General features: G+C 41.8%; 1 protein-coding gene across 1 annotated transcript in view; it reads left to right on the top strand.

The window, feature by feature from the left end:
- ANO4 (anoctamin 4) overlaps positions 1–15888 on the top strand; it is a 417984-nt gene that overhangs the window by 267687 nt on the left and 134409 nt on the right. Inside the window, exons 8-9 of the mRNA XM_043882273.1 lie at positions 9176–9276; positions 12736–12780. Of these exons, the coding sequence (XP_043738208.1) occupies positions 9176–9276; positions 12736–12780 (146 nt within the window). The remainder of the gene's footprint in view (positions 1–9175; positions 9277–12735; positions 12781–15888) is intronic.

The following is a 15888-nucleotide window of genomic DNA, read 5'->3' as shown; positions in this document are numbered from 1 at the left end:
AGCTGAGGTAGGCTTTTTAATTTCGACAGCCTCTTGCAGGGCCCCTAGTTGACTTTAGGGTACCCTGGGACCGACCTAGACCCATGGGGGCTATTTCCAAACAGACCCCTGTTTCCTTCCCTACTCACCTGTTGCCTGTCCCTGTTTGGCACAAATATAACCCCAGGATACACTTGTATCTTAGATGAATCAAATGAGCTTACAAGTGAGAGCAAGATGGCTTTCTGCGAGCCAGGCACTCACTCTGTGATGTCCATGGAAAGGAACCTGTTCAGTTTTCACACGCAGCTGCCCCTCCTTATCCCTTCAGGCAAGCGCCTCTTTGTTCCTAATGTTCCATAGCTATACTTTCATGGCACAAATCTGAAAACCAGGTGGGAAGAAAGAAATCTTGTTTCTCAATTAAAGCTTTAACTTTAAAACATATTTTCAAATGTGCTAATGAATCTACCTGCAACGCGGAAGATCTGGGTTCAATCCCTGGGTTGGGAAGATCCCCTGGAGAAGGAAATGGCTATCTACTTTAGTATTCTTGCCTAGAGAATTCCATGGACAGAGGAGCCTGATGGGCTACAGTCCCTGGGATTGCAAAGAGTGGGACACAGCTGAGCAACTAACACTTTCACTTTAATAATTCACAAGCCTTCCTTCTTACCATTTAAAGAGTATTTTATGTGCATAAGGAACTAGCTAAGTACTTTGCATCCCTTAAACCCTGTAGTTCTCAGAAGAACTCTGAAATAAGTGCTGCTATTTTTCCCGTTTCACAGATGAGAGAATTGAGGCTTACAGAGATTAAATACCTTGTTCAAGGTCACCAGCTGCTAATAGCAGGACTGGCACTTGACCCCTAACTCCAAAGCTGGGACTTTTAACAGTTACACTATATGCTTTCTCCATTCTGTTTTTCTTCAGTGTCCAAAGAAAGGTTGCATATCATCATATAGCTCTTGTGTAATTCTACTCAAATCTCACATATAGTTTTTATCTCTGTGGCTTAGATATTAGCATCTCTGGGGCAGGAATGATCTCATTTTTGTATAGCCCGAAGCCAGTTGCCTTATTATAACATAAATGACCCTTCCCCAGCACCAGGCAAGTGGTTAATAAACATGCAATAAATATTTGATGAAGAAATGATTAACCAAATCCTTTAAAATTGCTTTCCTTTCTCCTGCTACCTTTTAAAAAGGGCCACCATCCTGTTTCATTAGAACCCACTCAGCAAAAATGGACCTGAAATGAAAATAGATTGATAAAAGTTTCCCAGAATAAGGTTTCTGTGGCAGACGTGAGGTCCAGTCCATTTCTTCTGCATGCACACATATCCTCCATGTATGACTCGGTACATGGTCATGATCTCATTCAGACAACATCACAGGGTCAAACAAAACGCACACTGCATGAGATTTTTCTTTGAAATCAGGAATGTGTGTGTGTCATGAGGGAGGGAGGGAGGTCCCTGCTGCATGCCCATCTGGGGAAACCTGGGATATTTCCAGGGGTGTTCAGCATCTGGGAATCCTTGGAGAAAGTGCAGGAAAACCACAGCCTCAGAACCCTGGGAACAGAGCCGCTTCTCATCTCTTGATGAGAGGTTCTCAGATAGCTGACGGCTCCCGACAGCGTGGACCAGGGAGCTGTGCACGGGCTTCGTTCACTGGTTGGTGTGTGTGTGTGGTACAGAGGTGTGCTGGAAGAGGGGCGTGGCGCAGTACCGCTGTGCCTGCCTCGAACACAGCTGTGACTCAGGAGAACCAGCTGAACATGGATGTTCCCAGCTTCCCTTCAAGGAGCAGGCTGGGCACCGTGAGAGCAGAGATCCCCCTCAGCTCTGCATTAGAATCAGGACCCGGCCATGGGCAGGGTAAGCAGGTGAAGGGGAAGCGGCTGCAGCAGCAAGGCTGGGGCCGGGGCCACTGCTGAACAAGGTCACCGCCATGCAGCGGCCCAGCATCCGCAGGAAGGGTGACCTCAGCTGCCCCTGGCTTATCCGATGCCACTCATCTTCACCCTTCTAGAAACCCATTTCTCCTGGCTTCTGCTCTGTCCCTCTCTGTTTCCCACATCCTCCCCTGATGGCTGCTTCTCAGTCCTCTTTGATGGTCACTTTCTCCTCTTCCAAACCTCTTACGTGTTAGTGTGTCCTGAGACTTGATCCTTCCCACTTTCCTCCACTCTTTCCTTCGGTGATCTCATCAAGTTCTGTGCTTTTAAATATCAGCTACACGTCTGCGATTCTCTGTAAGTCCCACCCTCTGAGAGCCAGACTCCTGTATCCATTTGCCTGCTTCAACCTTCTGTGTGACTGTCACCCAGGTACTTCGAGCACGCATATCCCAAAGTCAGCAACCGCCTTCTCCCTGACTGTCCTCTGCATCAGTGCGTGGTACTAACCATCCCCGTTTCCTGGGCAAAGCACCCTGCCCAGGATTCTAGGACACTGGATTTTTTCTCACTCTCACTGGATCAATCCCAAATTTACCTCCAGGTAAGTCTCCAGTCTGCCCATTTCTCTCCTGTAGTCATGTCCACCCACATTCTGGTTCCAGACACTGTCTTGTCTCACCTGACCTCCTGGAGTAACTTTCCCAGTGAACTTTTCAGTCCCGTGCTCCCTCTAGGAATTCCCCACCGGTTACTCAGATTGTACTTTATTTTTTTAAAATATTTATTTATTTGGCTGCCCTGGGTCTTAGTTGTGGCACTCAGGATCTTCAGTCTCTGTTGAAACATGTGGGTTCTGTAGTTGTGACTTGCAGGATCTTTAGTTGCAGCTGGCAAACTCTTTAGTTGTGGCATCTAATTCCCTAAACCAGGGATCGAACCTGGGTTCCCTGCATAAGAGTCCAGAATCTTAGCCATTGGACCACCAAGGAAGTCTCCAAGGTGTATTTTCTGAAACAAGTGATGCCATCACCTCTCTGCCTTTAACCCATTGGTAACTTTGCCTTGACCTTAGAGAATACAACCCAGACTCCTAACAGCATTGAACCTCGCCTGGCAGGGTCTGTTCTCAGCTCTCCTCTTCAGCCCTGTGATCATACTGTCCGGTGTCTGGTCACTGGAGGCTTTGGTTCCCAGTGTTGTCTCTGACCTCTGGGTCTTCATACTTGCCGTTCTTTCTGCTTGGAATGCTTCTCACTTGGCTTCTCTCCTTGTTGGCATCCTTCTCACCTTTCGAATCTGAGGTTGGATGTTACACCTGCAAGGATCAAACGGCTGATCTAAAGCAACTAAAGCAAGTACCCCACTTCTTCTGGCCCACAGCACTATATTCTTATCATTTTTTTTTTTTACAACTTTTCATAATTTTAACTCATATGTTTATTTGTTGTTTAATGTCTGTCTACAGACTGTAAATTTGGATGACTGTAATATATCTAACCACCTGGCAGAGAACCTGATATGCCAGTTCAGTTCACTCGCTCAGTCGTATCCAACTCTTTGTGACCCCATGGACTGAAGCCCACCAGGCCTCCCTGTCCATCACCAACTCCCAGAGTTTACTCAAACTCATGTCCATTGAGTCGGTGATGCCTTCCAACCATCTCATCCTCTGTTGTCCCCTTATCCTCCTGCCTTCCACCTTTCCCAGCATCAGGGTCTTTTCCAATGAGTGAGCTCTTCGCATCAGGTGGCCAAAGTATTGGAGTTTCAGCTTCAGAATCAGTCCTTTAAATGAATATTCAGGACTGATTTCTAATGGACTGGTTGGATCTCCTTGCAGTCCAAGGGACTCTCAAGAGTCTTCTCCAACACCACAATTCAAAAACATCAATTCTTCAGCACTCAGCTTTCTTTATAGTCCAGCTCTCACATCCATACATGACTACTGGAAAAAACCATAGCTTTGACTAGACAGACCTTTGTTGGTAAAGATCTCTGCTTTTTAACATGCTGTCTAGTTTGGTCATAGGTTTTCTTCCAAGGAGCAAGTGTCTTTTAATTTCATGGCAGCAGTCACCATCTGCAGTGATTTTGGAGCCCCCAAAAATAAAGTCTCTCACTGTTTCCATTGTTTCCCCATCTATTTGCCATGAAGTGATGGGCCTGGATGCCATGATCTCAGTTTTCTGAATGCTGAATTTTAAGCTAGCTTTTTCACTCTCCTCTTTCACTTTCATCAAGAGGCTCTTTAGTTCCTCTTCACTTTCTGCCGTAAGGGTGGTGTCATCTGCATATCTGAGGTTATTGATATTTCTCCTGACAATCTTGATTCCTGGTATGTAGTAGTCACTCAGTGAATGTCTGGTGAATGAATGAATGGATGATGTCCTTGGAGGAATATGTAGGGACTGTGGAGGGAAAGGAGATGGGCATTGGGAACTTGACTTTCAGAATTTCTTCTGGTTTAGACTTGTAGTCAAAGACTGGAAAATCCTTTTCAGGTAGTGGTTTCTTATTTGTCGCCGTCACAGCTTGTCACTAGGTAACCAGCAGCTGTGTTCTTCCCCCACCACCAGTGTGCTATGGCCCTTCTTGGAGATAATGCTAACATGTTTTCGGAGGTACTAGGAGTACCTCACCTATTTTATGCCATTTAATACAACTCAACTGATAGCTGTTGCTATCATTTCCCATTTTACAGTTGAATAGACTGAGGCACGGAGAGATTCAGTAGCTTGGCCAGGGTCACAGAGCTGGTAAGAGGTAGATATGTGAATATGTGTGGTTGAGCCTCAGAGTCTGCATTCCTGTCTAACCTCTGTGCTGCAGCTACCCACGTGGCTCCGTCCCTATACTCTCTTCCGAAATGACCTTATCCAATCCCATGGATTTAAACATTGTCTCTCTCCTGGCCATATTTATTTTGTATCTCTGACTCAGACTGCTCCCCCAGGCTCCAGACGCAGTTTGGTCTGGACTCATTTATCCACCCACAAGATGTCTTTTCATGGGTGTTAAGAACTTAATATGTCCTAAAGTAAGTTTGTGACTTACCTCCATGTCCCTACTCCTAAACCTTTTCTCCATCAGCGTCCTCTTTTCAGCCATTGTTTTGGGGGTCATGAGATGAAGAGATGTGTATACATTTACGCATTTTTTAAAGGTGGATTGCTTGGGTTAGATAATGGCATGCTATTTATTTTTTTCCTTATGGTTACCTTATCTAACCTTCAAGACAAGGACCAAAATTTATATACCTTTGCATTCCCGGCATCTATACATAGATCATGTTCAATATGTTCTTGTTAAATGAACAAGAAAGAAGGAAAGTCTTCTGTGGATCTTACCTTTTTCTATTCCAGATGTTTTCCATAGTACTTTTAAATTTCTCCAGTCATTTTTCTAAGGAGATTTTCCAAACTCCTCTAAATGGTCATTTTTCTTCTCCCCAAGGTTCTAACCTAAGGGGTTTTTATTGTAGTATATGAATGAAACAACTCTGTTTCAAAAAATCATTTTCATTTCTCTTCATTTTGGTACTTGCACACTTGGATTTATGTGGAAAGGAATACTTAATAAGAAGGAAAACCTATTTAGACCCAGTAGTATAATCATTCAGTACTTGAGAAAAAGAGTGATATATGAGCCATATAATTAGCAGTCATGTTTCACATTTATTTTTCTGAGCTGAAGTTCAGTTTCTCCTTAAAAACAGAAAATAATAAGCCCCATACACACATAGACGCAGGCATGCACTCATGCAGACCCTCCACACACATAACACATGAATAGACACCCATCATCATTCAAGGGAATTCAGTTAACATTTTTCTCAAGATTATCAAGATAATCTTAAATATAGCTTAATTTCCCCTCTTTGTTTGTGTAAACTGATAAAGAATTCAGAGATTGTGTGTCTTCGATGCATGTCAAAGCCATGGATTTATTTAAACCTCAGAGTTTATCAGTTAAAATGGACAAAGTCAAAGGATGTGGGTGGGGACTGACTCTCAGTTTAGCTGTGGGTGAATTACTTAGTCTCTTTCCTTTTTTAAGAAATTAAAACGTCTCTTACAAGTTTGAGAATAAAATGAGGTAATGTGTAAAAGTGCTTCTAAAATTATACAGCACTAAATATAATAAAGTGATGATGTAAAATAAATATAACAGGCTTTATAATCATTGTTATAATTGAAATAATAAGAAAATGGAGTTTCTTTTTTAATCATACTGAGTGACTCAAAGCAGTTGCTCATTTATGCAGAAAATGGTTGAAATCCCACATTAGAATTTTAGTTGACTCAGTATGTGTTCAGATAATGAACTTGGCCTTTTCACACACAGAAGTATGGCACTTAGAACATGCCCTGAGTGGGATATAGTATTGTATCCTCCCCAGTGTGTTCATGTATTCATGGGAGGTCTACAAAGTGATTATTCTTGAGGTAGATTGTATATTTTCTGTAAAACTAGCAATCACAGTAATTCTGTTAAGAGAGTATATTCTAAGATTTCATGCTCTAAATGAAGGTTTGGTTGATTCTGTGAATCAGTCCCATGGCCATTTTGTCTTCTGTATTTAGCACGATTTTACTTTTCCTCTCATGAGAAGCGGGAGAGATAGTAAGGACCTTGTCAGAAAGGCGAATTTAAAGAATTCCTAGTATCACCATGAAACCTCCCAAGTGAGGAAGCTGCAAAACCTTCTCAGACTCTAAAGCATATCTTTCTTTTTTCTTTTTTAAAATTGTATTTGGCTGTGCCGGGTCTTAGTTGTGGCAAGCATGATCTTTGGTTGCAGCCTGTGGGCTCTGCTTGCCTGACCAGGGGTTGAACCTGGGCCCCCTGTACTGAGAGTGCAGAGCCATTGGACCACTAGGACCACTTCAGATACTGAAGTGTAACTTAATATAAACAAAAAGGCCCATTTTTAGGAAATATAGTATGTCTTCTGCTTTTTAACTTGGAAAACTATTATATGTGGAAGAACAAGTGGCATTCTTTTCCAAAGCACACGGAGGTTCAACTGATTATCTCTGAGACTATCTCAGAGAGTGTGTGTGAGCTGTGTTTCTACACGTCCTTACACAGACACTGCTACCCGTGAGCTCATTCCCTCTCTACCTGGCTACATGGCTGTGCGCGCTCGGTGTAGGGAAGCCGTAGGTCACTAAACAGTAAGGAGTTTGTGAAGAGACATGGCATTTAAGTGGTTGCTGGTGTGTGTGTCCCCTGGGTGAGTACCTCGTTTGCACCTCATCTTCATCACTTCCTGCTTCATAGGGCTCCCGGTTTTGACCTGGGCCGGGACTAACTGTTCACATTTCACCAGGGCTTCGCTGGTGGCTCAGTGGTAAAGAATCTGCCTGCAATGCAGGAGACCCAGGTTCAATCCCTGGGTTGGGGAGATCCCTGGAGAAGGAAATGGCAACCCACTCCAGTACTCTTGCCTGGAGAATCCCAGGGACAGAGGAGCCTGGTGGGCTACAGTCCATGGGATCGCAGAGAGTCGGATACAACAGCAGCTAAACCACCACCAAGCAAATGTTGGTTGAATGCTCCCTCTATTGCAGGAACTGTTCTGGGGCCAAAGGATTCAACCATGAATAACAGAAGCTTTCCTTGTTCTCAGGGGGCTTAGAGATAGGTGTCTGCTTGTCCTACGTTGAAAGATAAAACCTTATTTCAGCCTGAACTGCCAGAAAATTTGATTTTTTTTTCTTAGCCAGTATCAGGGGTTCCCTTGCACCATTGTGCACCTGGATCCTGGCCCTCCTCCCCATGGGAAAGTCAGCATCAACAAAGTTTCTGAGAATGTTGTTGTTGATACCAGTTTGCTTTTCCATAATATCTTGAGGTGTTCTTAGGCCTTAAATACAATATTTATAAGCCCAGCAAGATGACCCTGAATGAAAATACAAAAACGAATTACAGTTGCCTTTCAACTGCAATGTAAAAACAATTGCCTACAGTGCAAATGTACCCCTGCTAAAGCATGAAGTTGAGGTTTTCTTGTCAGGTGTATAAAAATATTGTCTTGTGTATAGATTCTGTTATAAGGAGAGTTCAGCCACAAAGGCCTAATACATCTTCAACTATGAAATTTTAATTTGATTTTCTTAAACTGTAAACACTTAAATGGTGTGCAGTTCAGGATGACCCTGTGTGAAACAGATAAGGATAAATAATTGGCCATTTGGCTCATTTAAACTGCTCTGGCTTAACTGTTTCTCATCTTTCTTCCACATCCTTCCACAACTCAGCCTTCACCCTGGGAAATGACTTCCAAAGGAAATCTAATAAGGGGTGTCCCTGCCGCCAGAGACACAGACCAAAACCTGTTGGGTAGTTAACGGAGTGTGAAGTCCTAGTTTTAGGGCCCTAAGTTCTGTTTTGATAAAAAGCCCCAAAGAAGGCAAAGGTTTGGGGCCAAAGAGCACGGTCCTTTGGAAAAGCCTTGCTGATGCTGGCCAGATTTAAGACGCATCTCTGAGTTCCCTTTATCCCCACCACCACCAACTATTGCTTTTGCCTGAATGATTGAGAGCATCGCTCTGTCCGTTTCCCTGTGCCTCTCCCTTATTCTTTAGCTTCCATGCAGCAGCCACAGTGGTCTTTGAACACCTAAATCAAAGTGACTTCCCCCATGTACCTAGCATAAAGTTTAACTGTGTTGTTGTGGCCTGTGAAGCATTGCATACTGGCTCCTGCTCACCTTTCCAGCCTCTTCTCATGAAAGTCTCTGTGATTAATCCACCCTAGCCCCTCCACCCTCCTCCTTGCCCCTCCACTATAGGACATACTAAGCTGTTTCCCAGCCTAGGGGCTTTGCACCCAAAACATTCAGCTTTTTACCCACCTGGCTCCTTCTTTATATCTCAACCCACAAGTCCACTCCTCAGAGAGGACATTTTTTTTGACCCTTTGTCCAAATGGGTATCCCACTCCAACTTTTTCTCCCAAGACTCTGCTGTCTTCAGAACACTCAACTCTGAATCTCTGTCTCTTGTTAACTTGTTTTGGCCTGTCTTCTTTTGTATGTGTGTATTTGCAGAATGTAAAGGCCATCCGTATCTCTTTTCTTCCCTGCTGGTTCTCCAGAGCCTGACACACAGTGACATATTGACTGAATGCATATGTGCACACAATAGGACCCAGCTTATTGCTGAAAAATGACCTCCGATCTTAAACTGTGTACAAGTTCATGTGTTCTAAGTTCCAGTTCAATTGAAACCATAGGAGACGTGGATATACTTTTCAATTTAGTGTCTTTTTTCTGTTTCAGTCCTCTCTGATAAATAGTGACATTATCTTTGTGAAGTTGCATGCCCCATGGGAAGTGCTTGGAAGATACGCAGAACAAATGAATGTAAGAATGCCTTTCAGGTAGGTGTAAAAGTATTTCTCCCCCACTTTCTCTGCTGCGAGTGCACTCCTCTATCAAAACAAATAAAACCGAAATGCAGACTGGAACACTGTTAGAGGAAAAAGTCCTTTAAATGTTTAGGAAATGCAATAAGTAACTTCATGGCTAATAGTGACTTCATGACTTTTTGTGAAAATGCCTGGCTAATGCAGTCCTTAGAAGGATAGATTGTTAAGAAAGAAATATTTCCCAAGTGGCATTTTCATTTCCAAAGTGCCATTTTTTAAAAACCCTGCTTCTTTGAATGGCCAGATGTCAGGATCAGTGGTACAAGTCCTTACTGACTGGTCCCTTCCAGAAAAAAATTAAAGTCTACTTCCATTGCAGCAAGTTCAAGAAATTTCAGGAAAATGTGACCTTATTTTTAAAAATAACTATTTTTGCATTTTAAGAGTCAAGTCATAAATACTGTGTAAACCACAACCATTGATATTTATTCCTAGGGGAATATGAAGTATTCTGTGTGAATTTCTTAGTTATTTTAAAGGATTAATTTTCCTCCATCTCAGAGTGAATATTCTTATATTCCCTATAGATTAAGAAAAAGTGATTGTTTGGTAGATAGAAATGAAATTAAATATTAAATCTTAAATTATGAACGACAAGATATGTAGAAATAATAGAATCTCTTAAAGGAGGTGGAGGGGCTTAGTACCAAGGACAGTTCTTAAGGGACAAAAGAATTAAATACTTTCTACTTTTGGTTCACCATTTGCCAATACGACCCAGTCAGAGGGCAGATATTAGGCAAACGGCCAATTCTAAAGTATAGCTCTTAATGAGCTGTGGAAAGTTATTGAGACAAAGAACCATCTACATTCTTAGAAACGAAGAGATGCTAGGAACACATTTAGGGAAGGGCAATTTCCATTCATAAGCCTGTAATATATCTCCCTGGTGCATCTTATTTTCTTTGTTTATTAGTCTTTGTGTCCTAATACAAATTCAAAATAGAGGCTGAGATTTCTACCATGTATTTTCCTTAAAAAAGAATTTTCAAAGGAATTGAGAGTAAAGTAATTCTAAATTTTTCACTTATTTTTGTATTTAAAATGTTACAAAGAAAATCTTGGAACCCAAGGATTTTTAAAATTTTATGTATATATATATATGCATATGTATGTAAATTATGTAATATATGTAATCAATGAGAGAGAAGGAATACCAATTTTGTTTCCATCAACAGTTGTTTGCTCAATCAGTAATTTATCAATGTGAATTAATGCTATGTCATACATAAGGACCAAAGGGAAAATAAATCTATGCTTAGATAGAGTCATAGATCAGGCCAGCAGCTTAAAGCCGACAGAGCTTAAAAAGTCTACCTTTGATAATAGTAAGGTAGTAAAACCTATGGAAACTGACACGCCCCTGCCCTCCAGCCCCTTCCCTGGTAGCAATCTCATAAAACCTTCTGCCAGAACACACTTCTCAAGCAAAAAACTCAAGAAGATTATGAAAACTTGATGTGATGCATAGCAAGTTCCCTGAGTACCTGGAAGCATTTCATCTCTGAAGGGCCTGGCTGCATCATAGATAACACCTCTGTGCGCTCATTACATAATAGCAGAAAAGTGTCCCCTGCAAGCAACATGAATGCTTCTCTTATGCAGCATTCAAAGAATGCAATCCGGGCAATAAAATGAAGGCCATAACAACTGTGAATAATCAATTTACATGATAAGAATTCCTGCAGGACAACATTTTAGGAGGAAATACTGTTAACGAGTGGCCATGAGTTGGCCTTATTAATATTGATGTGATTTTACCTAAGCATAGCTTCACTTGATACAACTTGGTGCATTTAAAATTTATGTTACCTTTTTATCTAGCACGTATTTCCAAAAGAGGAATTGTCCTGACATACCAGTTCAACAAAGTGTTCAAACATCAGTTTGGACATTGAAATGCCTCCAAGAATCTTACCTTTATTATTTTCTATAGACTGTACTTCCGAATCCCAGGTTTAGTCTCCTTGGATTTTTGTTTCTATGATATTTAAAAGGAAGTTGAGGAATAGATTTCTTGTGGGAAATGGTCACTAAAACCTGCTCTTGCTAAATATCTGTATGTCCAAGGATATAGGTTTTTTAAATAGACAGTTTCTAGAGCAGCTTTTGGCTTACAGAAAATTGAATAGATAGTACAGAGTGTGCCCATGGACCTCCTCTCGCTGGGCTTACAACTTCCTTACTATTGATACTTGCATTAGTGTGGTTTATTTGTTACAACTGATGGACAAGTATTGGCACGTTGTTACTATCAGCAGGTTAGTAGCATGCTCTGTCATGATGGCGTTTGTTTTAGTGGTCCAAAGTTTAGGGTTCACTTCTTGTCTTGTACAGTTCTGTGGGTTTTGACAATTCATAGTGCCATGTATCCCCTATTATGGTATCATGCAGAATAGTTTCACGGCCCTCGAAATCCCCTTACTCTATCCCTTCTCCCCCCAGCCCAGACCCCTGGCAGCCACTGATTTTTCTATTGTCTCTATAATCTGCCTCTTTATAACATGGGATATGTGTTTAAGTTTTCACAGATATGCACAATAAGTTTTGGTGTATAAACTTCCCATTTTCTCTAATATCTTAGTTCCGAATCCATGCAAACTATTCATTCATTTGTACCCACTGGTTGAAGTCCAAACCATGGAAAGAGAGGTTGCATTTTTAAAAATATCTAATGCATGTGTTCTCCGTTCACACTATACTCAGAATTTGCATTTGTAATACTTTTTATATGCAGGTACATAGAAGTACAACAGACCCTTAATAAGTCTGATTTTTAAAAAGATTTTTTCCGGGACCTTGGTTTACCTCTTTAATTACCAATATACGAGGGCCAGGGGTTAGACAATATGTGCTAGTGTGATTATTTGCAGCAGGCTGTTGATACTTATTTGTTAGTGTCCTTCCCATACTGGTTGTAAAAACATATATAATTTATATTACCTTTGCCTATATCAGATGACAGAAGCATTCTCTAAACTTAAAGTGCTGTAGGAATATTTGTTAATATAATAGTGTGCCTGTTAAATTATGTATGTTGTGAGCAGGCTGGCAATCTATGTCTGTATCCTGAAAAAAAAAAAAAAAGCTGACCTCAGCCGAATTCATACAAATACCAGTTGCTCCAAATTATTGCTCTACACAGGTTCTATAGGCAAAGAGCAAGTATAAAAAATGATGGTAACAAGGAGAGGAAGCAATATCAACAGGAACTATTTCATACGATTTCATGAGTCAAAAATGCATGCCCTGCGTTCCCACTGCATTTCTCACTGTTAATCTCTTTTTAGTTTTTTCTTCTTCACCTCTTACAGGCTTCTATCTTCAATCTCCTTTCCTTCCTTGCTAGTTCAAACTGTAACTGACGATGGGTTTTCTTCTCGACTGGCTTCATTTTTGCTGTTCTTCCAGGAGAAAAATCTATTACCTGCCCCGCCGGTACAAGTTCATGAGCAGGTTAGTAGCATGCTCTGTCGGGATGGTGTTTGTTTTAGCTCTTGTCCTGTGTGCTCCAACAATGACAAGGAAGACAAGCTGGGGAGGAAGGGCCTTTGTCCCTGGAGAGCTGGTTGCTGCATCAAAAATAGCTATTTCAAGTTAGCCTGGGTTGGGGAGCGGTAAGCAAAGATGGAAATTTTCCTCTTAGAGTCTTTACTGTCATTTCTCCACACTTGGGAGGCAGAATTTATCTGCAGGTCTGTTGAGGCTGGGTTTGAGAGGTGAGGGTTCCCCATTCTATTATATAAATTCCCAGAAAGCTCCACTGTTTAGAAAGCATCTTTGGTCTGAATGTTACTTTTTCCCCCCATGCAAACTACTGCCTCCACTATATATAATTTGAAATCCCAAGTGCAGACAGTAACCCTCTCAGGTGGCTTCTGATCCTACCATGGGTAGTGTCCTCCTATGTTAATAATATTTTGTTAATAAAGTATGCAGATATGTTACCTTACTCAGAAGCCCTCCTACCCTCTTTTTTTAACCCCTCCTCCCCCGAAATCCTACTGGATGAGGACTGCCTTTACTGTACTATGTTGCCTTTCTAAGCTTGTTTCTCCTTGGTTTTTGAGAAGTTGGGGATGAAGGGGAGATTTCAGTATGTCCTTTGATTTGATTCCATGGTGATCATTGGCAATCTAATTTCAGACTTTTAATTGTTCTTATGTAACCATGCTTCCTAAGCTGAGCTGATAGTTAAACAACTTGGAAACCATTACCTTTGTCTGAAAATCTTTAGAGTTCAGTTCTGTGAGATTTAGCACTCAAGTTCACTCTGCTTCTGTTTAGCACAGAAGGATAAATAGAAGAATAGTTGGTATAGTTAAGTGGGTTTTATCAAGTACATGTGTGCTTGACAAAATAAGACATGAAAATGGGCATTTAAAGAAACTAAGGTGTGCTTTCCAAAAATTTTCCTGAGAAACATCCGTATTAGCAATTCTTTCATCAGACAGTTGCCATGGCATTTGGATTCACCAAGCAGAGACGAGTCCCTTGTCACATAATGACCTTCTACAAAAACTTCATGCACACTTTAGCCTATTTCAGTAGTTCTCAGACTTTAGCCAGCAGCAGAGTCACCTGGAGGGCTTACTAAAACTCAGATTGCTGGGTCTGTGCTGTAGTCTATGATGTAGGCGCTCCACCTGGAAGGTATATGAAGGCATCCAATTCTGTATTTCCACTGCCTCGCTTATAGTAGGTAGGGCAAATGAATGAGCGAATCTTCATATACATGTGTGAGGATTTGCAGAGGGAAAATAAGGCCACAAAGAGAAGCACAGTAAAACCAGGACTTCCTAAAGCATCAGACATAGACCGGGGGCTGAAACATTGTTCGCACTGCGGGGAAGCGGTGAGCAATGAGGGCTTGAAAGAAAATGGTGATTAAATGACCCATATAATCTCAGTGTTGCATGGGATATCAAATGTCATCAAGTCCAGCCATTCGCTGGCTGTTGAACCTCTGTTATATCATCAGCCAGACTGTGTTTAAACATGTCTAGAGACAGGGAGCTCCTGAACCCATCTGTGAACACCTGATTTAGAAAGCGCTTCCTTGAAACAAGTCATCATCTCTGTCTCCTTGACTTTCACTCTTAAACACTCAGATTGTGCTCCCGCTCCCTGCAGAGCCAAAAAATAATCTACCAAGTAAAACAGCAAAGTATATGAGAAAGACTGGAGGAAAGTATAGGCAAAAGGACTTAGTAGGTATTTGGAAAACAAGAAATGGTGGAGAGAAAGAGGTTTCTGTATTAAGGGATTGGGAGGCAGAAGAAGAGTGGAAATTCAGGGAGATACAGATGTGGTGAGACAGGTGTTGATTTTTTATCTGACAGTTCTGTATTATGACTCACAGTAGGTCTTTGAGGTAATTGGTGTCACAGTTGGTCTTTGAGGCTTTTGCAACTGATGGCAAAGCAGCTGAAGCTAAAGGTAAAGCCAGAGAATGCAATCGTAGTGGTGAAGCTCCCTTGGCTCAGGCCAGCCATCGTGACCTGAGCCAGGGAAGTGGGTGGAATTTCCCAGGGACTGATGTATGGAGTGAAGAAAGAGGGTCAGTAGCAACTGCTTGGAAAAAATCTGCTTTAAGGAGACAGGAAGAGATGGGGAAGAATGAAAAGGAACAATTCAAGAAGTAGAAGGGGAACTGGGGAGGACAGTATCAAAGGTACCGCGTACGATTTCCCATAAGAAGGGGTTTTCTTCAGCGATGAACGATGAGAGATGAGAGTTGATTTTTGGTCACCTTGGTAACCACTGTGCTAGCAGTATTCACGGAATGGTGATTCTCAAACTTTGACATGTGTCAGGATCCCTTGCAGGGCTCTTTCATACTCAGATTGCTGGTCCATCCCCAGGCATGAGGTTCAGTAATTTGCACTTCTATTAACATCCCCAGTGATGCTGATGTTGCTGGTCTGGAACTAGTACATTTTGCGAACGATGGTTGCAGAGAGGAGAGTAACAGAAAGTGAAGTGGAGCTGGTGTAGAACAGAGGGGGTCCTGATGAATCAGGAAGTGAGGGCTTACTGCCACCTTGTTAAGGCTTGCGATGAGAAAGGAGAAAGCGGATGGGGCTCAGAACAGGAGCAAGAGGAGGAAAGCAGACGGGACTGTCACCGTGTCGCCCATCACATGTTCTCTGTATGTAGAAGGGAGGTTGTGAGTGAATAAGAGCTTGGGAAATCCTGTTTCTTGAACTGGAAGAACAGCTTACTAAACACTGATTTTTGGCCTGGAAGAGCTGATGCTACTTAAACGCATACTTGACAACCATAGAAGAATCGAGTCCTTAAAAGGCACCCGCAGGCTCTGGGTCAAAATAAAGGGAAAAAAGTCCCAATTCTGGTTGTATGACACCCTGATTCAGAATGACCTCTTGAGATAAGCTTTACTGCTGACCACACAGGATTAAATTTAGGATATCAGCGTGGTGGTATTACTTACTGAAGTCTGTGCAAATTTTTTAATGCAGTTTGTCAGAAAATTTTGTATCTACTTTAACTCTTCACTTCAGAACTGGCTGATTTAAATGATGGAGAACAGGTGTCTCTAGC

This window comes from Cervus elaphus, chromosome 22 (genome assembly GCF_910594005.1).
Source record: "Cervus elaphus chromosome 22, mCerEla1.1, whole genome shotgun sequence".
Lineage (NCBI taxonomy): Eukaryota > Metazoa > Chordata > Mammalia > Artiodactyla > Cervidae > Cervus > Cervus elaphus.
The sequence above is the reverse complement of the archived record's forward strand: the minus strand, read 5'-3'. Positions and strand labels throughout refer to the sequence as shown.